Below are 27226 nucleotides of genomic sequence, written 5' to 3' on the forward strand. Positions count from 1 at the left end.
CAGCCATGGTTCCCATGGTGACATCCCTGGAAACTGCCTCATACCCAAAATTTCCTTTGGCTTTAAACACACACACGCACACACCACATCACCCACAGGCACGCAAAACTGAACCAGACATAAGCAAGCGCGCGCGCGCGCGCGCGCGCACACACACACACACACACACACAGACACACCGTTCACATACACACAGAGTTCAAGGTCCCAGGTTCTTTCAGAAGTGGGGAAAATATCTCAGGCCCACCACTGTCTCTCCTGGCTCTGCAGGGTCTTACATTGTGCTCTGTCCCCACGACCAGCCTTCGTCTTTTCTCCTGACACTGCCTTGCTTCCGGTAATTAATGCAAGCAGCACTTCACAGTATACAAAGGAATCGCATCTCCAACATTCATGCCTGACAGCTAGCTTTCTTCTTCTACCCATGTTAAAAAATGCGAGTTTAGATTGCTTTTACTGGAGTAGCCCTCGCAGTGTCAGAAATCCCCACCGGCTGACTCTTCCTCAAGACTGAATCTTGGCAGGACACCAGGTCTTACCATGTTATCATCATCCAGTCTACATTTGGGGATCTCCTGGTTCAAAAAAAATTTAAAGTCCCTCAAGCCTGAAACGATTACTTCCTCTGCAATCTGGAAAAGCATGACCCTGTGGGGGGAAATGGAAACAATTGAGAAATACTTTCTTAAATAATTCCCCATTTGATATACAGAGAGGAGGCCTTCAGTTAATTTCAGATAAGTGAATTGTGGTTTTCCTATGTCTTCACTTTCAAGATCTGGTTACAATGAAAAAGTTTTGTTTTTGGAAATTATGTTTTTCAAAATGCAAATCACCATCACTTCCTAATTAACACTTGTCGGCCTTCTCTGAGCCATTGCCTTCAGTAGGAAGGTTGAACACCCAAGTGAGTGGAGCCCAGCCTGCCTCCTCATCTCAGCCACTCCTCACCTCCCTCTCACCATTTCTTCTCCAAACATCTCCCACACCCTGCTTCTCACCCTTCTGTTCTGTGCCACCCCCAAAAAGCATTGCCTATAGTGACTGTAAGCATTGCATTCACCCCACTCGGAATACCCTTTGTACCACCCAATGGGTAACACATATAATTGTTTGTTTATAAAGCTGACCAAGCTCCCTGAGAGCAAGGTCCATGCCTTTTTTGTTGCCATAAGCTCAGAGGGTTATGAGGTACAGTGTTTTTTGTTTGTCTGTTTGTTTGTTTGTTTTGTGACAGAGAGAGAGAGACAGATAGGGACAGACAGACAGGAAGGGAGAGAGATGAGAAGTATCAATTATTTGTTGTGGCACCTTAGTTCTTCATTGATTGATTTCTCATATGTGCCTTGACGAGGGAGCTACAGCAGAGTGAGTGACCCCTTGTTCAAGCCAGCGGCCTTGGGCTTCAAGCCAGTGACCTTTGGGCTCAAGCCAGCGACCCTGCACTGAAGCTGGTGAACCCGCAATCAATCCAGATGAGCCCGTGCTCAAGCTGGTGACCTCAGGATTTCAAACCTGGGTCCTCTTTGTCCCAGTCCAACGCTCTATCCACTATACCACCACCTGGTCAGGCATAGGTACAGTGTTTAAATGCAAGGAACCCAGACTAATGACATTGAAACTTTGGTTCTACCACCTATGAGCAGTATGACTTCAGACAGGTTACACCATTTTTTTTTCATTGCACACTGCAGGTAATTCTATATTTATGCCATTAGAATATGCTGAAGATTACATAAATTTTTTTGAAGTGCTTAAACCAATATTTGGCAACACAGTAAGTGCTCAGTACAAGGCATTATTATTTCTTAATCTATGACAGGCTTTTGGGATATGCTTGTCCAATGAACGAAGGAATGTTTTATAAGTCAGAAAACCTTTCATTCTTATGATATAAAGCAAACAACTTTAATGGAAAGATATGTTAACTTCGAAGTTAAATTAGAAAATTAAAAGTTTGAAAATAAAAGTATAATAGTATAGAAACAAGTTATTCAGTATTATCAACGGCTTCATCCTTCTTCTCATGGAATCTCTACACTAGAAATAGTTACTAAAGCTTTCCCACTTTGGCCAAGATTGGGTCCAATCAGAAGCTATTGTCCCTTTTAACTTTTTTCCCCTTTCTTTTCTCTTCTTTTCCCTTTCTCTTTTCTCTTCTTTTCCCTTTCTCTTCTATTTTCTTTTCTTTATTTCCTTCCTTTCTTCCTTCCCTCCCTCCCTCCTTCCTTCCTTCCTTCCTTCCTTCCTTCCTTCCTTCCTTCCTTCCTTCCTTCCTTCCTTCCTCTCTCTCTTTCTTTCCTCCCTTCCTCCCTCCCTCTCTCTCTTTCTTTCTTTCTTTTTCTTTTTTTTGAGAGAGACAGGGAAAGAGAGAGAGGCAGGAATATTAAAAGTCTCCTGAATGAGCCCTGACTGGGGAATTGAACTAGTAACCTCTGCGCTCCTGGCTGACAATCCTTTTAAACTTTATTACAAGGTATTTTGCCCTTTACTTTTCCTCATTAGTGAAACCTACTGGTATTTTTGTACCATCATTGTCTAGAAATAAGCCTGGATAGTTTATGAGATACTTATTTCATAGGTAGCAGTTATAATTTGAAAATTTTAATACCTAGTGTTTTCTTATAAATGGAAAGTGACCACACTATTATATATTTTATTAGTTAATGATCAACAAGGATGAACAAGCAGTAGAGTGTACTTGTGTTGATCTTTTGTTCTCAAACTAACATGTTGACTATTTTAACAGAGTCTGCCCTTGTTAAGGATTCTCGGCCCTGCCACAGAGAGGTACAGGTCATTGTCTGGCATTGGCAGTTTCTCTCAGTTTAACTCAACCACCAGAAGACCAAGACAGTGGGCACAGGAAGAGATCTTCCAGCCTTCCTAGAACTAGGGGTGTTGTTTTCTAGGATTAATTGATGCCTTCTGTAAAAATTCCTTAAAAGGGCCCTGGAGACTGGGTGAGGAGCACGGAACTGGGAGACGAACAGGGAACCGGGAGAGGAGCACAGAACCGGAACGGGGAAAGGAGCGAGGAACTGGGAGAGGCACAGGGAACCGGAGAGGAGCACAGAACCGGGAGAGGCGAGGGGAACCGGGAGAGGGGCACGGAACCGGGAGAGGGGCGGGGAACCGGGAGAGGAGCGGGGAACCGGGAGAGGGGCACGGAACCGGGAGAGGGGCGGGGAACCGGGAGAGGGGAGGGGAGCCGGGAGAGGGGCGGGGAACCGGGAGAGGGGAGGGGAGCCGGGAGAGGGGCGGGGAGCCGGGAGAGGCGCGGGGAACCGGGAGAGGAGCACGGAACCGGGAGAGGGGCACGGAACCGGGAGAGGAGCGGGAAACCGGGAGAGGGTCACGGAACCGGGAGAGGGTCACGGAACCGGGAGAGGGGCGGGGAGCCGGGAGAGGCGCGGGGAACCGGGAGAGGGGCACGGAACCGGGAGAGGGGCGGGGAGCCGGGAGAGGCGCGGGGAACCGGGAGAGGGGCACGGAACCGGGAGAGGGGCGGGGAGCCGGGAGAGGGGAGGGGAGCCGGGAGAGGGGCGGGGAGCCGGGAGAGGGGAGGGGAGCCGGGAGAGGGGCGGGGAGCCGGGAGAGGCGCGGGGAACCGGGAGAGGAGCACGGAACCGGGAGAGGGGCACGGAACCGGGAGAGGGTCACGGAACCGGGAGAGGGGCGGGGAGCCGGGAGAGGCGCGGGGAACCGGGAGAGGCGCGGGGAGCCGGGAGAAGGGCGGGGAGCCGGGAGAGGGGCGGGGAACCGGGAGAGGAGCGGGGAACCGGGAGAGGGGCACGGAACCGGGAGAGGGGCGGGGAACCGGGAGAGGGGCGGGGAACCGGGAGAGGGGCACGGAACCGGGAGAGGGGCGGGGAACCGGGAGAGGGGAGGGGAGCCGGGAGAGGGGCGGGGAACCGGGAGAGGGGCGGGGAGCCGGGAGAGGGGCGGGGAGCCGGGAGAGGGGCGGGGAACCGGGAGAGGGGCACGGAACCGGGAGAGGGGCGGGGAACCGGGAGAGGGGAGGGGAGCCGGGAGAGGGGCGGGGAACCGGGAGAGGGGCGGGGAGCCGGGAGAGGGGCGGGGAGCCGGGAGAGGCGCGGGGAACCGGGAGAGGAGCACGGAACCGGGAGAGGAGCACGGAACCGGGAGAGGAGCGGGAAACCGGGAGAGGGTCACGGAACCGGGAGAGGGTCACGGAACCGGGAGAGGCGCGGGGAACCGGGAGAGGCGCGGGGAGTCGGGAGAAGGGCGGGGAGCCGGGAGAGGCGCGGGGAGCCGGGAGAGGGGCACGGAACCGGGAGAGGCGCGGGGAGCCGGGAGAGGCGCGGGGAACCGGGAGAGGGGCGGGGAACCGGGAGAGGGGCACGGAACCGGGAGTGGCGCGGGGAACCGGGAGAGGGGCACGGAACCGGGAGTGGCGCGGGGAACCGGGAGAGGGGCGGGGAGCCGGGAGAGGCGCGGGGAACCGGGAGAGGAGCGGGAAACCGGGAGAGGGGCACGGAACCGGGAGAGGAGCGGGAAACCGGGAGAGGGGCGGGGAACCGGGAGAGGGGCGGGGAGCCGGAGAGGAGCACAAGCCGGGAGAGGCGCGGGGAACCGGGAGAGGAACATGGAACTGGAAGAGGAGCGGGGAACGGATTCTCCGTAGAGTCTTCACAAACAGGGACCAACCTTGTTGACACCTTGATTTCAGCCTATTAGCCTCCAGAACTACAAAAGAATAAATCCCTCTACTGTGTTATGCCATCCTGTTTGTGGTACTTTGTTATAGTAACCTTGAGACACACATACACCCAAAGTATCTTTTTGTCATTTAAAATCAAAGTAGTCAAGCGTCAAGTAGAGAAATATATGACAAGGAACATGCTAGAATCTTGGGTTTTAAATACAGAAAAACTAGGGCATAGGCCAATCAAGTAGAGGCTAGTGGCTTTCAGACAGAGTGAGGACTCAATGTCACATACACCACAGTTACCAGCAGAAATTTTTCTGAAAAGAAAGCTAAAAATAAGGAGTGTCTGAAAACAAGAGATGTCAAAAGAGAGAAGTTGGTAATGTGTTTCTTTTTTTTTTTTTTTTTTAAGTTTAAGGGCCTTGGCTGGTTGGCTCAGTGGTAGAGCATTGGCCTGGCATGTCGATGTCTCAGATTCTATTCCCAGTCAGGGCACACGGGAGAAGCAACCATCTGCTTCTCTATTTCTCCTTTTCCCTTTTCTCTCTCTCCCTCTCTCTTTCCCCTCTCCCCCTTACAGCTATGGCTCAATTGATTCCAGTGCATTGGCTCCAGGCACTGAGGATGACTCGGTTGCTAGCATGGCCCCAGGTGGGCAGATTGTTGGACCCAGATGGGGGTTGCCAGGTGGATCTTGTTCAGGGTGTATGTGGGAGTTTGTCTATCTCCCCTCCTCTCGCTTGGAAAAAAAAGAAGAAAAAAGGGGAAAAAATTATAAAGAGGTAACAGAATGTGACCTCTTTGGGGAAAGGCTGAGCTGCAAGGCCTGTGGCAGAATGTATCGAGTCGCCAGCATTCTCTCTGCAGCAGCCACCCTCCCAGAGCCTCAGAGTCTCTGTGGGGTCTGGCCTGGCCTGTCCACATGACTGGCAGCATCTACCTCATTGGAGGATTGTGTGATATGAGTGTGAATAAAAAGCCTCAAATTCCACTGAGAATTTCCACAGTCACTCACAAGCAGGTGGGAGGAGGATTTCGGGGTGAAAACTAGTGATGCTTTGTCCAAAATAGACCAAGTGAGCACACAATGTGAGCATCAGCAAAGCAGAAACACCAAGATAATAAACACATAACAGAAAGAGAAAAAGAGTTGGAACATATATAAAAAGTCTATTTTAATGTCAGCATACTTATAGGTAATGTTCCACTTTGAAGATTTTATTTTATGGTTTTAGCATTTTTTTTCTGGATTATATATCAGTCCCCTAAATTTCTTAATCTAGGCCTGGTAGGACATCTCAGAGCCTCCAAAGTCATGCTTCATGGACAATCTGCAATCACCCCTGCCCGTAAAGATGCACCCACTCCCCCACAGCTCCCAGCACTCACACTGGAGAGACTCACCCACCTGTATGCAGAGATCTGAGCCCTGCCTGGTTTCTGAAGCTCCGTCTCCATCTCTTTCTCACTAGTGTTCAGGTGCTTTTCCAGCAGGTCCAATCTACCAATTCGGAATAGCAGCTCCTTCAAGAAGGACAAGTTGTTTTCCTCCAACATTCCCTTTTCCTGGAGTCGCTGAAATAACATTAAGGCATCCTTGATGGGTTCTTGCTTTCTCTGTGATATGTAGTCCAGGCTCAGGAATTTGAGGAAGCCCACCTCTTCACTGTTCAAACCTTCTCCAATTTCATACAGACAATTGCTGTAATTCATGTTTGTTCAGTATTAGCTGAATGTAGCCTAGGTCAAAACAAAACATTATGTCCAGATGAGAAAGAAAAGTACCATTAATTTGTCAAATGCTATTACATCTATAATACATGTCACACATTTTGTTTTGGATACAGGGAAGAAAAAACAAACAAACAGAACTCCTGCTCTCAAGTAGCGTACTGCTTGGGAAGGTAGGTATACAAATAAACTAGCCAATGGTCAGAGAGTTGTGACTAGGGTGCAGTAGGAATAATAAATGTGAAAATTTAGTTGGAAAGCAGTGGTTTCCAAACTCTCGGCCAAGTTGAAGGACTCTTTGTTGAAGACTTACTCAGACTCTTCCTTACCTTAAGAAGTGGTACTGTTTGAAAAACTTGAACTAGAAAACCTTTAACTTCCCATTGGGCTTCATCAATCTCCTTGATCCCACAGACTCTGCGTCTTTGGCACTTTCCTTAACCTCAGATAACCTTACTCTGTTCAGACCTCTTCCCTTGAAGGCTCCTGGACCTTACAGCTCCCCACATTTATAACATTCTTAAACACAAATTCAGATTATTACTCAGAAGTATTATTCAGAGGTTGTGAACCAAGACCCATATATTTTGTATAAATGATGTTAAAATAGAAATATTTTTGATTTGCACATTAAGGTAAACTTTAATCTTTTTTTTTAAGTGGCCAAAAAGATTTTGAAACTTTTAAAAACAGCTTCCTGTCCACGACTTTATTATAAAAGCAGCATTTTTGTGAAAATTTAAAGTGAATTATAACATGGCCCAGTTGTCATTACACACACACACAGAGATACATTTACATACAAACATACAAATTAGGATCAGGCTGCATATCCAGGTGTGTACCCCTATTTTTTGTTTTTTGGTTTTTTTACTCACTTAATATTTAAAACAAACATTTATCCCTACCATTTAATATTATTCTTCTTTGATATATTTTTAATGTTTCTAGATTTTTTCAGCAGGTAGATATAACAATTTTTTTTAATCAAGTGAGAAACAGGGAGGCAGAGACAAACTCCCACATGTGCCTCGACTGGCATCCAAGCAGCAACCCCCATCTGGGGCTGATGCTCTGCCCATCTGGAGCCGCTGCTCTATTGCTCAGCAACCAAGCTATTTTAGTGCCTGAGGTGAAGTCGTGGAGCCATCCTCAGCACCCAGGGCCAACTTTTTTATTTGAGCCATGGCTACAGGAGGGGATGAGAGAGAGAGTGAAAGAGAGAGAGAGAGAGGGAGGGAGAGGGAAGGGTAGAGAAGCTGATGGTCACTTCTCCTGTGTGCCTTGACCAGGAATTGAACCCAGGACTCCCAAATGCCAGGCCAACACTCTACCGCTGAATCAACTGGCTAGGGCCAACAAATCTTATTTTAAGCAATTTTCTATTTCTTAACTGTTAAAAATCATATTGCATTGAGAGGCTTTTTCATGTATCCTATGCATATCCCTGATTATTTTCTTCTTAGAATTAGAATTACGAGGCAAAACCTTTTTCCTCCCTCTTAAGTTACAGTTTACACCATTGTTTAGAAAAGTTTTCCTTTTTGTTTTGGTGACAGAGAGACAGAGAGAGGAACAGATAAAGACACATAGACAGAAAGGGAGAGAAATGAGAAGCATCAATTCTTCATTGTGGTTCCTTAGTCTCCTTAATTGTTCATTGATTGCTTTCTCATATGTGCCTTGATCAGGAGCTACAGCAGAGCAAGTGTAGCTCAAGCCAGCAACCTTGAGCATCAAGCCAGCGACCTCTGGGCTCAAGCCAGCAGAAACCATGGGCTCATGTCTATGATCCCACACTCAAGCTGGTGAGCCTGCTATGAAGCTAAATGAGCTTGTGCTCAAGCTGGCAACCTCAGGGTTTTGAACCTGAGTCTTCTGCATCCCAGTCCAATGCTCTGTCTACTGCACCACCGCCTGGTCAAGCTAGATAAGTTTTCTTGATTCAGGTAACTAAGGGACAGTATTTTAGAAAGATACACTTTGCATTGGATTCATAAGGAGTGCCGTGCTGAGATCTTTCACTGCAAAAGCAATTATTATAAAAATAGCTTTGTTTAGGAAAGATTTTTTTTTTTTTTTTTTTTAGTGAGAGAGAGACACACAGATGGGGAAAGACAGGCAGGAAGGGAGGGAGATGAGAAGCATCAATTCTTCATTGTGGCACCTTGGTTGTTCATTGGTTGCTTTCTCATATATACCTTCACTAGGGCACTCCAGCTGAGCCAGTGACCCCTTGCTCAATCCAGGGACCATGGGGTCAAGCCAGCGACCTTGGCTTCTAGCCAGCGACCTTTGGGCTCAAGCCAGTGAACTTGGGGTTTCAAACCTGCATCCTCTGTGTCCCAGGCTGATGCTTTATCCACTGTATCACTGCCTGGTCAGGCAGGAAAGATATCTTAAATAAGGGGCCAGCACTTAACAGCATACATTCAAAGTGCAAAAAACAAAAACTGCTGGACAGTCAAGGGGACAAAGTAACAAGCCCATCCCTTAAGTCACACTCTCTACAAACACACCTGTATGCTCAATACGGTATGTTCGTGGAGTCTACAGCATGATGGGTAACCCCCAACAACTAGAAATATCCCCCGTGTCCTTCAATTAAGGGACAGCTAAATAAACTAAAGTATAGTCACACTATACAATATTATGCAGAGGTTAAGAAAATGCATTCCATCTTCTGAAATAAAAATGAATAGAGATTCAAAATACTATGTTATTATGATGATAGTGAAAAAAACACAAGCTGCAATATAACAAAGAAATCATACATCTACTTTTTAAAAATACTCAAAGCAATACAATTAGATTTTCAGTGATTACAGGCATATATGTAAAAGCAAGTTTCAGAAAGACACATACTAAACTCATAGAGTTGTTCCTTCTGGGAAATGGGGAAAAATCTACAACTGGGGGTGAAGGAGTGAGGAAAAGGGATTTGCCTTTTCCTGTAATGTGATAGGAACAACAATGAAGATATTATCGTGTATATGAAATTAATGTAAAATACTAGGTTGGGTGTGTTCTTGTGTGCAACGAAGTGGAACAGAGTGAGTGGAGGAGGGGCAGGAAATGCAGCTCTTTGGGAAGCCGGGGGCAAGGAATGCCAGGCAAGGAGATCAGATCCTGGAGGAGAGACACAATTACATTTGTGTTAAAAGAAAAAAAAGAAAAAAGAAAAAAGAAAAGTCGGAGAACTTAAACTTTCAAAAGAACTTCAGAGAACTCAAAGAAATTATTTCCCCTCAAATACCTGGAAACTTTCACACATCTCTCTAGAGACTAAAAAACCTAGTAGCTAAATATAAGAAGACTATAGAAGACCTGTGTAGCATAACTGTTAAACTGTAACAGACATTTCCTTTCAGTAGAAAATATACATCGATTTAAACACATACAAAATAGTTGCAAAAATTGTCCACAAAGAAAATCTTAATAGATTTCCAAAAAGCAGAAATAATGCAGTCTGTGTATTCTGGCTATTAGATATTAACAATAAAATTAGAAATTAACATGTTAATTAGAAGTTAACAGTGAAAAATGTCAAAATCAAACACACTACAAAAAAAGGCTATCCATTCTTAGGTAGTTTTTTAAACAGATGATGTTAGAAAAAATGAGTAGACTTCTAGAACAAATTGAAATGAATCCTAACTGATCTATATACATCAAAATGAACTGCATATGGATCAAAGATTTAATCCTCAAAATCAAAATATTAAAGAAAAAACATAGGAGAATTAAAAAAATAATTTTACAATGGTGAAGAACCTTTCTAAGTATAACAGAAAACCTGAAAGCCATTTAAGACAGGCTTATAAATGTCTTTAAATAATAACTCAAATATTCTGCAGAAACTCCCACAAAATTTGAAAAATAAATGAATCTTGCACTTAATAGAGCTCTTATGAGTCAGTTTAAGAAAAAAACAAAAAAAACCTAGAGAGAGAGACCAACCATCCAAGGCATAAACAAGTAAAAAAAGATCCTAAATGGACAGTTCACAGAAAAGTAAGTACAAGTGGTTTCTATTTTTACAACCAATAGCTTTTTTTACATTTAAAAAGATGTTCAATCCCATTCACAATAAATTGTTTTAAAGCAATTTACAAAAGACAATTTTCAACCACCAAATTGGTGAAATACAAAACTTGCAATAAGTAGTGTAAGATACTGTAAATAAAAACAGGTAGGTGGGTAATTTGGCCATATTTGTCAAAATATGAAAAGATGTACATATCCTTTGACTCACAAGTTAACTTCCAGGTGTTTATTAGCATAAACATCAGTGTACTTACTAAAACATATGTACAAGGCTATTCATGGCAGCATTCCTTGAAATAACAAAGGAGTAGAAACAGTTGTTTAAACCAGTATTAGAAGAGTTAAATAAGCTGTGAGCCATACCCGGTGGTACTCTATTTAACTATTAAAAAGGATGGAAATAGAAACGTGTTGGATATGTGTGACCTATATAAGGTATTATTAAGTGGTGCATAGATCTGCATACTCACCCAGAACACACAGCAAGCAGCCCAGAGTGGCTGGCTAAGAGGAGAGGAAATGAAGGCCCAGGCAGGAGTGTGGGGAGGCCTAACTGCGAACGGGGAACTGAAACCTAGTCTCTCTCTTTTTTTAAAAAATTTTTACCATATTTAAAGATTCATTTTTAGGCGTAGACTGGAACAAATCTAAACCAGATCTGTTTGGTACCTTTAGGTTCAGCGTCTTTACAATTTTAAATCAATTCTTATCACTTTTAAAATCTTATTTTACAGAATAAAATCAACCAAAGAATCTGATGCAAGCAGAATCTCTTTTTTTCCTCCATGATTATTTTTTCCTGATGACAACAATCCTTACTGTATTCATTTTAGAAAATATAGAAAAGATTAAGAAGAAAAATTAAAATTACTTATAATTCCATCATCTAAAGATAAACACCTAATATATTTTACTGTCTTTCTTACTGAACAGTCTATGTATAAATATTTTCCTTCAACAACCAAAAAGCCCTTCAATAGAAGACTGGATAAAGAAGATGTGGCACATATACACTATGGAATACTACTCAGCCATAAGAAATGATGACATCAGATCATTTACAGCAAAATGGTGGGATCTTGATAACATCATACGGAGTGAAATAAGTAAATCAGAAAAAAACAAGAACTACATGATTCCATACATTGGTGGAACATAAAAATGAGACTAAGAGACATGGACAAGAGTGTGGTGGTTACCAGGGGTGGGGGGAGGGAGGACATGGGAGGGAGGGAGGGAGAGAGTTAGGGGGAGGGGGAGGGGCACAGAGAACTAGATAGAGGGTGACGGAGGACAATCTGACTTTGGGCGAGGGGTATGCAGCATAATTTAATGACAAAATAACCTAGACATGTTTTCTTTGAATATATGTACCCTGATTTATTAATGTCATCCCATTACCATTAATAAAAATTTATTAAAATAAATAAATAAATAAATATTTTCCTTCATAACTGAACACACCATATTCCTGAGGTATAATTGAATTTTTCCACTTGATAATATTGTAAGTACATCTTCATGTCTTCCATCTTTCTTCTACAGTATGGATTTTAAAATATGTAAAGCAATCTCATTACATTGAGGATGATTTTAAAATGCAAATCCCCATGTACACCTCTGAGTATTTTCTTAGAATAATTGTCTAGAAGTAGCATTATGAAATCAAAAAGAATAAACCTTTCAAAAACTTTTGCTAAATAGTATTTTTTGACAGTATATATACAGGGGTGGGCAAAAGTAGGTTAATAAAAATAATAATTAATAGTAATACAATAATAAATAAATTAATTAATAATACAAAAATAAACTATGTTTATTCTCATATTGTGTATACTCACAATGATAAAGCTATTTTTGCCCATTCCTATATGTATGTATGTATAAGGCCAGGATGACAGGAATTTAGTTATAACATGATTGATGTCTGGTTCCTGTCCTATGCAGACAGCTTATCTCACTCATTTCATTATCTTTGCAGTAACAATTCAATGCTTTCTGAATGATTGTTGCATGAAATCAAAATGGCCACTTAAGAAAGATGCTGGTGAGTTTTCCTTTCTGGTCTGGATTTTCCAGGACACACTGGTAGGATTGATATTCGGTGTTGGTTTGTTTGTTTGTTTGTTTGTTTGTTTAGGTCACACATTTTTTTAGTCACCTGCCTGGGAAGCACTCACCTGCACAAGATTTTCCACCACTAACCACAGGCTGCGGTCAAGCACTGGGGTCCAACGGTAGGAAGCCTGGGACCGAGGTTTACTAGACAAACTCAAGGGCTAGAAACTTCATTAGAGTGATTTTTAAAAATTCATTGTTGTATTTTTCTGATCCTAAAATAGTAAAAGTAACACTAGTTCTTTCAAGAAAGTGCAGAAAAGTATAAAAAGAAAAATCATTCAGAAACTCACCATTTAAAAGTAATCCTTTGGTTACATTTGGCATTTTTTCCTCAGTTTTACTCACTTTTATGTATACATAATATAAACACACATATAATGTGTGTATATACATATATAAAATATATACATTTAAAATATAAATATCTATATACACATTTAAATATATATATATATACATTTAATATACACACACACATTTGAATACTTTGGGCAATAATGCATATAAGGCAAAAGAGAGATTGGGATAGAAACACCTCCAGGAAGTTTTCTTTTACTTGTGATTACAGAGTATCTGTTAAATAATAAATTCACATAAATATATTTGAATTACATAATATATAAGTATATTTGATATTTTATGCCCAAAAGTATATAACTATAAATAAATGTTTATATTGAGATATATATGTTTATAGCATATAATTCATATAAATATCAAAATATTTTTTTCTTGTCTCATTTTACTACAAGTCTGAAGAAATTGCAATTATTGTCCTCATTTTACTATTGTGAAAACTCAGTTTAGAATTAAGCTAGTAAGTGATGAGTAGGCTCAGATTTGAGCATCTCACTCGAAGGTTTCAATGACAGACCCTGTAAAGATTTTGATTTTATTCTAATTGCAGTTGAAAGTCAGTGGAAGAAAACATATAGTTTTAATATTTTTTAAAGACTAAAGTTATTTTTTAAAATGTTTACAGACCAAAAAACTATCCCCAAAACACAAAAACAGGAATTCTTAACAAATCTGCTATAGCAGAGAGAGAGAGAGAGGTTCAGAACCTTACAAATCGAGCTAGTACGCACTGGAGCCTAAACTTAGACCTCAGCATCTCATTTCCGAGTCACAGCCTCACTGCTGCCATATATGTCATGATTCAATGACAAATAAGTTAATCTAATCACAAATAATCCTAGCAATATTCTAGCAGCATCCTAGTTCCTTTAGTGATATGGATAACTGGGGAAAATAAGTCCAAAACTTGAATTAATCTTCTGAGACAGAAACTTACGTTTCATTCAAAGCTCAACAGTCCTTCAAAATGGCTCTCAGACCCAACCCCTAAGTGATCATCTGGCTACTCCCTCCCGTCCAGCATGGCCACCCCAAACTAGGACTGCCCCAGAACCTGCCAGATGTCTACTCTACACCCAACCACTGGTCACTACAGGCTCTGAAACCAGCACTTTCACGCAGCCCAGTAAAAGTGTTCAAACCTCAGCAACACCTCTAACCAACCCTGTAATTTTCAAACTGAATGAAATTCATACCTTCACCTATAAATCCTTAACCCCAAAGGTACAATCTCAGATTTTGTCGGTCTATGCTTGCCATTATATTATTCTCTGTACTGCTCTGTACTTTTTAAATTTCTCAAGAAGATAAATAATTGAATTATTAGGACTGTGCATGCGTGTGTGTTTGTGTGTATGTGTGTTCACGATTGTGGGTATATATGTGCGTGGGTGTGTGTTGACAAACGGTTAGCGGTAGCAGCAAAGTCAGTTGAGATTTAAATTTTTGTTTCTATTCTTTGACAGAGTTCGCCAGTTTCAGGATGAGATCTCTGTACATATAGCTGTATTTGGCGCATTCCAAAAAGACCCCTCTAAGAATGCATCAACCTGAGATAGAGGGGCTTTGAGATATGGAATCTGTGTGCCTAGAGGCTCTAGAGACACTGCTAATGGCTTTCTCATCAGCAGTCAAATACAAAGCTCACTTCCACGGACCCAAGACCTCTAGATCCCACCTTCAGCAGCCTAGAAAACTCTAGAATCAAAAGCCTTCCTCCCCAAAGGCCCAACTGACCTTAACAAAAGCAAAGTTGCAGCTGCTCCTTCACAGGCCTGGGACCCTCAGAGTGGCTTGTTTTCTTCTGCTGCAGCTAAGACAAAAGTGTAAGCCGAATGAAGAATCAAGAATACTTCCTGTTTTCAACTCCCAGTGACACCTCACACAGCTGCGCAATAGAGACTGGTAGAAGTAAGAAGCAAGTTTTGGCTCTGGCTGTGTGACTAAGGATGGATCATTTTATTTTGGGGGCCTTGTTACCATATTTCAAAATTAGGAAGTTGGACTGAATTAACTAAGAATGTTTTCTTTTCATACTTCAGGAATTTACAGATTTTTCGGGGTTTATTATTAAGACTTTAATATTTTCATTCAATAAATATTGATTGAGCACTTCTGAGAGATCTCAAGATTTAGAAACTGTGGGATTCCTCAGCATAGCTTGCAGAGGGTCTGCTAATCTCATGATTTTCCCATCAACACTCAGATACAAGGATCACCTCCATGGCTCTGAGGCCACCAGATACCACCTTCAGTGGCTTAGAAAACCCTAGTATAAACCCAGCCAACCTTATTAAAGAGGCCAGTCCTGGGGTCCTCATTATGATCTGAGCCTGGGGGATATGACAGTGAACAAAACACACATTAGCCCTCTTTGTGAGTCAGTTGAAATATTTTTTTTTCTTTTCTTTTTTTTTTTTGAGAGAGAAAGACAGACAGGAACAGAGAGACAGGAAGGGAGAGAGATGAGAAGCATCAATTCATAGTTGTGGCACCTTAGTTGTTCATTGATTGCTTTGTCATTTGTGCCTTGACTAGGGGACTCCAGCTGAGCCAGCGACTCCTTGCTTAAGCCAGAAACCTTGAGCTCAAGCCAGTGACCTCGGGCTTCAAGCCAGTGACATTTGGGCTCAAACTAGTGACCATGGGTTCGTGTCTATGATCCCAAACTCAGGCCAGCAACCTCATGCTCAAGTCAGATGAGCCAGCGTTCAAGCCAGTGACCTCAGGGTTTTGAACCTGGGTTTTCAGCGTCCCAGGCCAACATTCTATCCACTGTGCCACTGCCTAGTCAAGCAGTTGAAATGTTTTCTGATGTTAAAAGTAGAAACACACACAAAGAAATCCAAACACCTCTCATCTTTGAAACTACCTTTTTTCTTTCCCCAAATGGAATATAAGCTTTCAGAGGACATAGACCCAGTTTACAGCTAACAGGATTAAATGGGGTGTCTGAAAGTGCCTCTTCTCTGCAGAGGGCTAGGTAAAGGTGCCAGGATAACATGGATGTCCTTCGCTACCCCTTGATTCTGCTCATTACGTCTGAGTGAAAATACAACAACAGAATGAAATCTTATTAGTGGTTAAATCCTGGCCTAAGAGGTGTTCCCTGATTCTTTCTTTCTTTTTTTTTTTTTTTTTTTTTTTACAGAGAGAGGGATAGACAGGGACAGACAGACAGGAATGGAGAGATGAGAAGCATCAAATCATTAGTTTTTCATTGCATGTTGCAACACCTTAGTTGTTCATTGATTGCTTCTCATACATGCCTTGACCGCGGGCCTTCAGCAGACTGAGTAACCCCTTGCTCGAGCCTTGGGCTCAAGCTGGTGAGCTTTGCTCAAACCAGATGAGCCTTCGCTTAAGCTGGCAACCTCGGGGTCTCGAACCTGGGTCTTCCGCATCCCAGTCTGATGCTCTGTCCACTGCGCCACCGCCTGGTCAGGCCCCTGATTCTTTCTTGATGCTTCTTGAGCATCCACTTCAGATCTCTCCCACCACAGTTTTGTGACTAGTTCCTGTCCTAGTCTTTGAGCTTCACAAGGGCAGAGACTGCATCTTTCATGTCTGTGTCCCAGAAGCTGCCACGTGGCGAATAATAGCTAGAACATACAAAGGTTTCCCAAAAATCAACAAGAAAAAGAAACCCTGTAGACAGACAAAGGCTATGAACATGGGGTACCCTGACAAGGATTCTCAAAGAGTCAAAGTATAGGAAGTGATGCTTAACTCGTCAGTAACCTGGGAAGTACAAAGTAAAGCTATCACACACCCATGTTATATCTATTAGATTGGCAAAGATTTGCAAGTTGGATCAGTCAAGAAATGGAGGGCAAGTCTTTATATAAGATTAGAGAGACTGTCATCATGCAATGCTATGTAGTGTTTAGAAAGTGAAACCTGGCAAAATACGCAGAGGGTAAAATACAGGGTGCTTACTTTTGAAAAGAGAAACAGAATGGGCAGAAATCATGCAAGTAATAGGTTTGTAATAATAATTGCTAACACTTACTGGGTACTTAGCCTGCCACTGTTGCAAGTGGTTAACAGATAATATCTCTTCACAATCCTCACAGTCACCTTATGATGTAGTATTAACCCCATTTAAGGACATGGAAACAGAGGCACAGAGAAAGTACTTACTTGCTCCAGGTCACACAGTTAAACAAAATAGTGTACACACACAAAACAACAATACATTTTAAAAAGATACAGATCAAGTCAGGGACAGGTATCAAAAGATTTTAGAGTTGTCTTTTGGGAGCCATCGAGGGGCATAGGAAGTAGGGATCAAGAAAGTACCTAGAACAGGGCAGGGGGAGATGGGGATTGTGGCCCTTAGAGACTAAAGACCACAGGGCATTGGGATGTGACAGAAAGTTTCATTCAGCCCTCTGCCCCAGGACCAAACAGAAAAGAAAACAAAAAATAAAATCTTGTGGACTCTCCAAACTGATCCAGCAGGAGAGAGACACTGTGTCTATAGTTGAGCCCGCCAAGGATTCAAGGAGACTCTGAGAAATGCAGCAGAGGAACTAGAGATTTCCAGAGTTAAGAAGTAGCAAGGCCGGTGGCTGTAGCTCCGAGAGAAACCCACTCCGAGCTCCTGGAAGGACCTAGAGGTGTCCTCGCTCAGCCAGTCCCGGCAATGTGGTATCCAGAAGCGGTTTCTGCACCAGGCACTCACCTGCTTCACCCTGTCCCAGCAACATCACAGTCACCAAGTCCCCGATGCCAAGACCCCCAAACTGCCTAATGTCACAGTGCTTAAATGCCAAGGCTTGTCCACACAACCAGAGGAAAATTCCTTGAAACAAAGCAGGAAGAAAAAGGTGGGAGGTGGAACCATCTCCAAGAAGTTTCCTTTCACTTTCAATCACTCCACCAGGTTCTTCTGCCTCCTCCAGAGACTCACTTCCTGATTCTCTGTTTTAAACATTCTGAATTTATTAGCAGATTCAGCAGGGCTTTAAAAAAAAAATCATAAGAGACAAAGACCTGTGAAAATATTGCTCTGCAGCAGAAGGACAGAATCTGGTGTTCAGCAAGAGTGAAAGAAAATTTCTCAACAGGAAGAACTAAGGAATAAACTAGATTCCTAAGAAGGGAACAAAGATGACTCACAAGAAATGTTTCTTGTTAAAGGAACAGATGCTCAATTTCCAACCATTCAGAACAGGGACATGACGACAGTCGACATGCAAACTAAAAGCCAGGAAACTGTGCGTGCTTTATTGGAAAGCATTTACACCAGGGCTCCCCAAACTTTCTACACAGGGGCCAGTCCACTGTCCCTCAGAGCATTGGAGGGCCGGACTATAAAAAAAACTATACACAAATCCCTATGCACACTGCACATATCTTATTTTAAAGTAAAAAAACAAAACGGGAACAGATACAATATTTAAAATACAGAACAAGTAAATTTAAATCAACAAACTGACCAGTATTTCAGTGGGAACTATGGGCCTGCTTTTGGCTAATGAGATGGTCAATGTGCTCCTCTCACTGACCACCAATGAAAGAGGTGCCCCTTCTGGAATTGCGGCGGGGGCCGGATAAATACCCTCAGGGGGCCACATGTGGCCCATGGGCTGTAGTTTGGGGACCCCTGATTTATACTGACCACACTGAGTATTAATAACTCCTATAACTTTTAAAGACAGGCTTCAGACTCCTTGTGGCAAGCAAAATGGCGTCGTCCCTAAAAAACAGTCTGAGGAGAAGAATTGTCCCTCTGTACAGTGACTCAAATCTGCACTGAAGCCATGGACCAGCCCCTTGTGGGGCAGGGGCTCTTCTTGAGCAAAGCAGGCCTTAGCATAAATGTGGGGAGATTCACAAAAAAGATAGGAGTGAGTCTGGCCCAGCCCTGAGTAGGGGTAACAATACTCTTTGCAACTCTGACCAGACTCTTAGGTTAATAGTAACCAGTGTCTGTTCAGTGCCGAGACTGGGGAGGTGGTAAGGCGGAGATCTGTCCCCCTGAGACTGGGGAGGTGGTAAGGTGAAGATCTGTTCCCCCGAGACTGGGGAGGTGGTAAGGTGAAGATCTGTCCCCCCGAGACTGGGGAGGTGGAAAGGTGGAGATCTGTCCCCCGAGACTGGGGAGGTGGTAAGGTGGAGATCTGTCCCCCCGAGACTGGGGAGGTGGTCAGGTGGAGATCTGTCCCCCTGAGACTGGGAAGGTGGTAGGGTAAAGATCTGTCCCCCCAAGACTGGGGAGGTGATAAGGTGAAGATCTGTCCCCCCGAGACTGGGGAGGTGGTCAGGTGGAGATCTGTCCCCCCGAGACTGCGGAGGTGGTCAGGTAGAGATCTGTCCCCCGACACTGGGGAGGTGATAAGGTGGAGATCTGTCCCCCAGAGACTGGGGAGGTGGTCAGGTGGAGATCTGTCCCCCGAGACTGGGGAGGTGGTCAGGTGGAGATCTGTCCCCCCGAGACTGGGGAGGTGGTCAGGTGGAGATCTGTCCCCCCAAGACTGGGGAGGTGGTCAGGTGAAGATCTGTCCCCCTGAGACGGGGGAGGTGGTCAGGTGGAGATCAGTCCCCCGAGACTGGGGAGGTGGTCAGGTGAAGATCTGTACCCCTGAGACTGGGGAGGTGGTAGGGTAGAGATCTGTCCCCCTGAGACTGGGGAGGTGGTCAGGTGGAGATCTGTCCCCCTGAGACTAGGGAGGTGGTCAGGTGGAGATCTGTCCCCACGAGACTGGAAAGGTGATAAGGTGAAGATCTGTCCCGCCGAGATTGGGGAGGTGATAAGGTGGAGATCTGTCCCCCCCGAGACTGGGGAGGTGGTAAGGTGGAGATCTGTCCCCCCAAGACTGGGGATGTGGTCAGGTGGAGATCTGTCCCCCGAGACTGGGGAGGTGGTCAGGTGGAGATCTGTCCCCCCGAGACTGGGGAGGTGGTCAGGTGGAGATCTGTCCCCCTGAGACGGGGGAGGTGGTCAGGTGGAGATCAGTCCCCCGAGACTGGGGAGGTGGTCAGGTGAAGATCTGTACCCCTGAGACTGGGGAGGTGGTAGGGTAGAGATCTGTCCCCCTGAGACTGGGGAGGTGGTCAGGTGGAGATCTGTCCCCCTGAGACTAGGGAGGTGGTCAGGTGGAGATCTGTCCCCACGAGACTGGAAAGGTGATAAGGTGAAGATCTGTCCCGCCGAGATTAGGGAGGTGATAAGGTGGAGATCTGTCCACCTCGAGACTGGGGAGGTGGTAAGGTGGAGATCTGTCCCCCCGAGACTGGGGATGTGGTCAGGTGGAGATCTGTCCCCCGAGACTGGGGAGGTGGTCAGGTGGAGATCTGTCCCCCTGAAACTGGGGAAGTGGTCAGGTGAAGATCTGTCCCCCTGAGACTGGGGAGGTGGTCAGGTGGAGATCTGTCCCCGAGACAGGGGAGGTGGTCAGGTGGAGATATGTCCCCCCGAGACTGGGGAGGTGGTCAGGTAGAGATATGTCCCCCCGAGACGGGGGAGGTGGTCAGGTGGAGATCTGTCCCCCTGAGACTGGGGAGCTGGTAGGGTAGAGATCTGTCCCCCTGAGACTGGGGAGGTGGTCAGGTGGAGATCTGTCCCCCGAGACTGAAAAGGTGGTCAGGTGGAGATCTGTCCCCCCGAGACTGGAAAGGTGATAAGGTGAAGATCTGTCCCGCCGAGACTGGGGAGGTGATAAGGTGGAGATCTGTCCCCCGAGACCGGGGAGGTGGTCAGGAGGAGATATGTCCCCCCGAGACTGGGGAGGTGGTCAGGTGGAGATATGTCCCCCCGAGACTGGGGAGGTGGTCAGGTGGAGATCTGTCCCCCTGAGACTGGGGAGCTGGTAGGGTAGAGATCTGTCCCCCTGAGACTGGGGAGGTGGTCAGGTAGAGATCTGTCCCCCGAGACTGGGGAGGTGGTAAGGTGGAGATCTGTCCCCCCGAGACTGGGGAGGTGGGAAGGTGGAGATCTGTCCCCCTGAGACTGGGGAGGTGGTCAGGTGGAGATCTGTCCCCCAAGACTGGGGAGGTGATAAGGTGGAGATTTGTCGCCGCGAGACTGGGGAGGTGGGAAGGTGGAGATCTGTCCCCCCTGAGACTGGGGAGGTGGGAAGGTAAAGATCTGTCCCCCCGAGACTGGGGAGGTGGTCAGGTGGAGATCTGTCCCCCAAGACTGGGGAGGTGATAAGGTGGAGATTTGTCCCCGCGAGACTGGGGAGGTGGTCAGGTGGAGATCAGTCCCCCCGAGACTGGGGAGGTGTTAAGGTGGAGATCTGTCCCCCGAGACTGGGGAGGTGGTCAGGTGGAGATCTGTCCCCCGAGACTGGGGAGGTGGTAGGGTGGAGATCTGTCCCCCTGAGACTGGGGAGGTGTTAAGGTGGAGATCTGTCCCCCGAGACTGGGGAGGTGGTCAGGTGGAGATCTGTCCCCCGAGACTGGGGAGGTGGTAGGGTGGAGATCTGTCCCCCGAGACTGGGGAGGTGTTAAGGTGGAGATCTGTCCCCCTGAGACTGGGGAGGTGGTCAGGTGGAGATCTGTCCCCCGAGACTGCGGAGGTGGTAGGGTGGAGATCTGTCCCCTGAGACTGGGGAGGTGGTAGGGTAGAGATCGGTCCCCCGAGACTGGGGAGGTGGTCAGGTGGAGATCTGTCCCCCCTGAGACTGGGGAGGTGGGCAGGTGGAGATCAGTCCCCCCGAGACTGGGGAGGTGGTCAGGTGGAGATCTGTCCCCCCTGAGACTGGGGAGGTGGTCAGGTGGAGATCAGTCCCCCCGAGACTGGGGAGGTGGTCAGGTGGAGATCTGTCCCCCCTGAGACTGGGGAGGTGGTCAGGTGGAAATCTGTCCCCCGAGACAGGGGAGGTGGTAAGGTGGAGATCTGTCCCCCGAGACTGGGGAGGTGGTCAGTTGGAGATCTGTCCCCCCGAGACTGCGGAGGTGGTCAGGTAGAGATCTGTCCCCCGAGACTGGGGAGGTGATAAGGTGGAGATCTGTCCCCCAGAGACTGGGGAGGTGATAAGGTGGAGATCTGTCCCCCGAGACTGGGGAGGTGGTCAGGTGGAGATCTGTCCCCCCGAGACTGGGGAGGTGGTCAGGTGGAGATCTGTCCCCCTGAGACGAGGGAGGTGGTCAGGTGGAGATCAGTCCCCCGAGACTGGGGAGGAGGTCAGGTGAAGATCTGTACCCCTGAGACTAGGGAGGTGGTAGGGTAGAGATCTGTCCCCCTGAGACTGGGGAGGTGGTCAGGTGGAGATCTGTACCCCTGAGACTGGGGAGGTGGTAGGGTAGAGATCTGTCCCCCTGAGACTGGGGAGGTGATAAGGTGAAGATCTGTCCCGCCGAGATTGGGGAGGTGATAAGGTGGAGATCTGTCCCCCCCGAGACTGGGGAGGTGGGAAGGTGGAGATCTGTCCCCCTGAGACTGGGGAGGTGGTCAGGTGGAGATCTGTCCCCCAAGACTGGGGAGGTGATAAGGTGGAGATTTGTCGCCGCGAGACTGGGGAGGTGGGAAGGTGGAGATCTGTCCCCCCTGAGACTGGGGAGGTGGGAAGGTGGAGATCTGTCCCCCCGAGACTGGGGAGGTGGTCAGGTGGAGATCTGTCCCCCAAGACTGGGGAGGTGATAAGGTGGAGATTTGTCCCCGCGAGACTGGGGAGGTGGTCAGGTGGAGATCAGTCCCCCCGAGACTGGGGAGGTGTTAAGGTGGAGATCTGTCCCCCGAGACTGGGGAGGTGGTCAGGTGGAGATCTGTCCCCCGAGACTGGGGAGGTGGTAGGGTGGAGATCTGTCCCCCTGAGACTGGGGAGGTGTTAAGGTGGAGATCTGTCCCCCGAGACTGGGGAGGTGGTCAGGTGGAGATCTGTCCCCCGAGACTGGGGAGGTGGTAGGGTGGAGATCTGTCCCCCGAGACTGGGGAGGTGTTAAGGTGGAGATCTGTCCCCCTGAGACTGGGGAGGTGGTCAGGTGGAGATCTGTCCCCCGAGACTGGGGAGGTGGTAAGGTGGAGATCTGTCCCCTGAGACTGGGGAGGTGGTAGGGTAGAGATCGGTCGCCCGAGACTGGGGAGTTGGTCAGGTGGAGATCTGTCCCCCCTGAGACTGGGGAGGTGGTAGGTGGAGATCAGTCCCCCCGAGACTGGGGAGGTGGTCAGGTGGAGATCTGTCCCCCCTGAGACTGGGGAGGTGGTCAGGTGGAGATCAGTCCCCCCGAGACTGGGGAGGTGGTCAGGTGGAGATCTGTCCCCCCTGAGACTGGGGAGGTGGTCAGGTGGAAATCTGTCCCCCGAGACAGGGGAGGTGGTAAGGTGGAGATCTGTCCCCCGAGACTGGGGAGGTGGTCAGTTGCAGATCTGTCCCCCCGAGACTGCGGAGGTGGTCAGGTACAGATCTGTCCCCCGAGACTGGGGAGGTGATAAGGTGGAGATCTGTCTCCCAGAGACTGGGGAGGTGATAAGGTGGAGATCTGTCCCCCGAGACTGGGGAGGTGGTCAGGTGGAGATCTGTCCCCCCGAGACTGGGGAGGTGGTCAGGTGGAGATCTGTCCCCCGAGACTGGGGAGGAGGTCAGGTGAAGATCTGTACCCCTGAGACTAGGGAGGTCGTAGGGTAGAGATCTGTCCCCCTGAGACTGGGGAGGTGGTCAGGTGGAGATCTGTACCCCTGAGACTGGGGAGGTGGTAGGGTAGAGATCTGTCCCCCTGAGACTGGGGAGGTGATAAGGTGAAGATCTGTCCCGCCGAGATTGGGGAGGTGATAAGGTGGAGATCTGTCCCCCCCGAGACTGGGGAGGTGGTAAGGTGGAGATCTGTCCCCCCGAGACTGGGGATGTGGTCAGGTGGAGATCTGTCCCCCGAGACTGGGGAGGTGGTCAGGTGGAGATCTGTCCCCCTGAAACTGGGGAAGTGGTCAGGTGAAGATCTGTCCCCCTGAGACTGGGGAGGTGGTCAGGTGGAGATCTGTCCCCGAGACTGGGGAGGTGGTCAGGTGGAGATATGTCCCCCCGAGACTGGGGAGGTGGTCAGGTGAAGATATGTCCCCCCGAGACGGGGGAGGTGGTCAGGTGGAGATCTGTCCCCCTGAGACTGGGGAGCTGGTAGGGTAGAGATCTGTCCCTCTGAGACTGGGGAGGTGGTCAGGTGGAGATCTGTCCCCCGATACTGGGGAGGTGGTCAGGTGGAGATCTGTCCCCCCGAGACTGGAAAGGTGATAAGGTGGAGATCTGTCCCCCGAGACCGGGGAGGTGGTCAGGAGGAGATATGTCCCCCCGAGACTGGGGAGGTGGTCAGGTGGAGATATGTCCCTCCGAGACTGGGGAGGTGGTAAGGTGGAGATCTGTCCCCCCGAGACTGGGGAGGTGGGAAGGTGGAGATCTGTCCACCCGACACTGGGGAGGTGGTCAGGTGGAGATCTGTCCCCCAAGACTGGGGAGGTGATAAGGTGGAGATTTGTCGCCGCGAGAGTGGGGAGGTGGGAAGGTGGAGATCTGTGCCCCCTGAGACTGGGGAGGTAGGAAGGTGGAGATCTGTCCCCCCGAGAATGGGGAGGTGGTCAGGTGGAGATCTGTCCCCCAAGACTGGGGAGGTGATAAGGTGGAGATTTGTCCCCGCGACACTGGGGAGGTGGTCAGGTGGAGATCAGTCCCCCCGAGACTGGGGAGGTGTTAAGGTGGAGATCTGTCCCCCGAGACTGGGGAGGTGGTAAGGTGGAGATCTGTCCCCCTGAGACTGGGGAGGTGGTCAGGTAAAGATCTGTCCCCCGAGACTGGGGAGGTGGTAGGGTGGAGATCTGTCCCCTGAGACTGGGGCGGTGGTAGGGTAGAGATCGGTCCCCCGAGACTGGGGAGGTGGTCAGGTGGAGATCTGTCCCCCCTGAGACTGGGGAGGTGGTCAGGTGGAGATCAGTCCCCCCGAGACTGGGGAAGTGGTCAGGTGGAGATCTGTCCCCCCTGAGACTGGGGAGGTGGTCAGGTGGAGATCTGTCCCCCTGAGACTGGGGAGGTGGTCAGGTGGAGATCTGTCCCCACGAGACTGGAAAGGTGATAAGGTGAAGATCTGTCCCGCCGAGATTGGGGAGGTGATAAGGTGGAGATCTGTCCCCCCCGAGACTGGGGAGGTGGTCAGGTGGAGATATGTCCCCCGATACTGGGGAGGTGGTCAGGTGGAGATATGTCCCCCCGAGACGGGGGAGGTGGTCAGGTGGAGATCTGTCCCCCTGAGACTGGGGAGCTGGTAGGGTAGAGATCTGTCCCCCTGAGACTGGGGAGATGGTCAGGTGGAGATCTGTCCCCCGAGACTGGGGAGGTGGTCAGGTGGAGATCTGTCCCCCCGAGACTGGAAAGGTGATAAGGTGAAGATCTGTCCCGCCGAGACTGGGGAGGTGATAAGGTGGAGATCTGTCCCCCGAGACCGGGGAGGTGGTCAGGAGGAGATATGACCCCCCGAGACTGGGGAGGTGGTCAGGTGGAGATATGTCCCCCCGAGACTGGGGAGGTGGTCAGGTGGAGATTTTTCCCCCTGAGACTGGGGAGCTGGTAGGGTAGAGATCTGTCCCCCTGAGACTGGGGAGGTGGTCAGGTAGAGATCTGTCCCCCGAGACTGGGGAGGTGGTAAGGTGGAGATCTGTCCCCCCGAGACTGGGGAGGTGGGAAGGTGGAGATCTGTCCCCCCGAGACTGGGGAGTTGGTCAGGTGGAGATCTGTCCCCCAAGACTGGCGAGGTGATAAGGTGGAGATTTGTGCCGCGAGACTGGGGAGGTGGGAAGGTGGAGATCTGTCCCCCCTGAGACTGGGGAGGTGGGAAGGTGGAGATCTGTCCCCCCGAGACTGGGGAGGTGGTCAGGTGGAGATCTGTCCCCCAAGACTGGGGAGGTGATAAGGTGGAGATTTGTCCGCGCGAGACTGGGGAGGTGGTCAGGTTGAGATCAGTCCCCCCGAGACTGGGGAGGTGTTAAGGTGGAGATTTGTCCCCCGAGACTGGGGAGGTGGTCAGGTGGAGATCTGTCCCCCGAGACTGGGGAGGTGGTAGGGTGGAGATCTGTCCCCCTGAGACTGGGGAGGTGTTAAGGTGGAGATCTGTCCCCCGAGACTGGGGAGGTGGTCAGGTGGAGATCTGTCCCCCGAGACTGGGGAGGTGGTAGGGTGGAGATCTGTCCCCCGAGACTGGGGAGGTGTTAAGGTGGAGATCTGTCCCCCTGAGACTGGGGAGGTGGTCAGGTGGAGATCTGTCCCCCGAGACTGGGGAGGTGGTAGGGTGGAGATCTGTCCCCTGAGACTGGGGAGGTGGTAGGGTAGAGATCGGTCCCCCGAGACTGGGGAGGTGGTCAGGTGGAGATCTGTCCCCCCTGAGACTGGGGAGGTGGTCAGGTGGAGATCAGTCCCCCCGAGACTGGGGAGGTGGTCAGGTGGAGATCTGTCCCCCCTGAGACTGGGGAGGTGGTCAGGTGGAGATCAGTCCCCCCGAGACTGGGGAGGTGGTCAGGTGGAGATCTGTCCCCCTGAGACTGGGGAGGTGGTCAGGTGGAAATCTGTCCCCCGAGACAGGGGAGGTGGTAAGGTGGAGATCTGTCCCCCGAGACTGGGGAGGTGGTCAGGTGGAGATCTGTCCCCCCGAGACTGGGGAGGTGATAAGGTGGAGATCTGTCCCCCAGAGACTGGGGAGGTGATAAGGTGGAGATCTGTCCCCCGAGACTGGGGAGGTGGTCAGGTGGAGATCTGTCCCCCCGAGACTGGGGAGGTGGTCAGGTGGAGATCTGTCCCCCTGAGACTGGGGAGGTGGTCAGGTGGAGATCAGTCCCCCGAGACTGGGGAGGAGGTCAGGTGAAGATCTGTACCCCTGAGACTAGGGAGGTGGTAGGGTAGAGATCTGTCCCCCTGAGACTGGGGAGGTGGTCAGGTGGAGATCTGTCCCCCTGAGACTGGGGAGGTGGTAGGTGGAGATCTGTCCCCCTGAGACTGGGGAGGTGATAAGGTGAAGATCTGTCCCGCCGAGACTGGGGAGGTGATAAGGTGGAGATCTGTCCCCCCGAGACTGGGGAGGTGGTAAGGTGGAGATCTGTCCCCCCGAGACTGGGGAGGTGGTCAGGTGGAGATCTGTCCCCCGAGACTGGGGAGGTGGTCAGGTGGAGATCTGTCCCCCTGAAAATGGGGAAGTGGTCAGGTGAGATCTGTCCCCCTGAGACTGGGGAGGTGGTCAGGTGGAGATCTGTCCCCCGAGACTGGGGAGGTGGTCAGGTGGAGATCTGTCCCCCGAGACTGGGGAGGTGGTCAGGTGGAGATCTGTCCCCCCGAGACTGGGGAGGTGGTCAGGTGGAGATCTGTCCCCCCGAGACTGGGG

The 27226-nt window shown here is 48.8% G+C and overlaps 1 protein-coding gene across 3 annotated transcripts in view; it reads right to left on the bottom strand.

The window, feature by feature from the left end:
- The window catches only part of CASP8 (caspase 8), a 31783-nt gene extending 13776 nt beyond the window's left edge, over window positions 1-18007 (bottom strand). The window contains exons 1-5 of one of the 3 annotated variants that reach the window (XM_066281016.1): window positions 17616-18007; window positions 14666-14741; window positions 12631-12783; window positions 6081-6412; window positions 540-648 (exon numbers count right to left, since the gene is read on the bottom strand). In XM_066281016.1, the coding sequence (XP_066137113.1) occupies window positions 540-648; window positions 6081-6385 (414 nt within the window). In that variant the 5' untranslated portion in view covers window positions 6386-6412; window positions 12631-12783; window positions 14666-14741; window positions 17616-18007. The remainder of the gene's footprint in view (window positions 1-539; window positions 649-6080; window positions 6413-12630; window positions 12784-14665; window positions 14742-17615) is intronic. The other 2 variants (XM_066281018.1, XM_066281019.1) reach the window with 2 other exon arrangements.
- Between the last annotated feature and the right edge of the window lie 9219 nt (window positions 18008-27226).

The sequence above is a fragment of the Saccopteryx bilineata genome, chromosome 5, assembly GCF_036850765.1.
Source record: "Saccopteryx bilineata isolate mSacBil1 chromosome 5, mSacBil1_pri_phased_curated, whole genome shotgun sequence".
Classification (NCBI taxonomy): Eukaryota; Metazoa; Chordata; class Mammalia; order Chiroptera; family Emballonuridae; genus Saccopteryx; species Saccopteryx bilineata.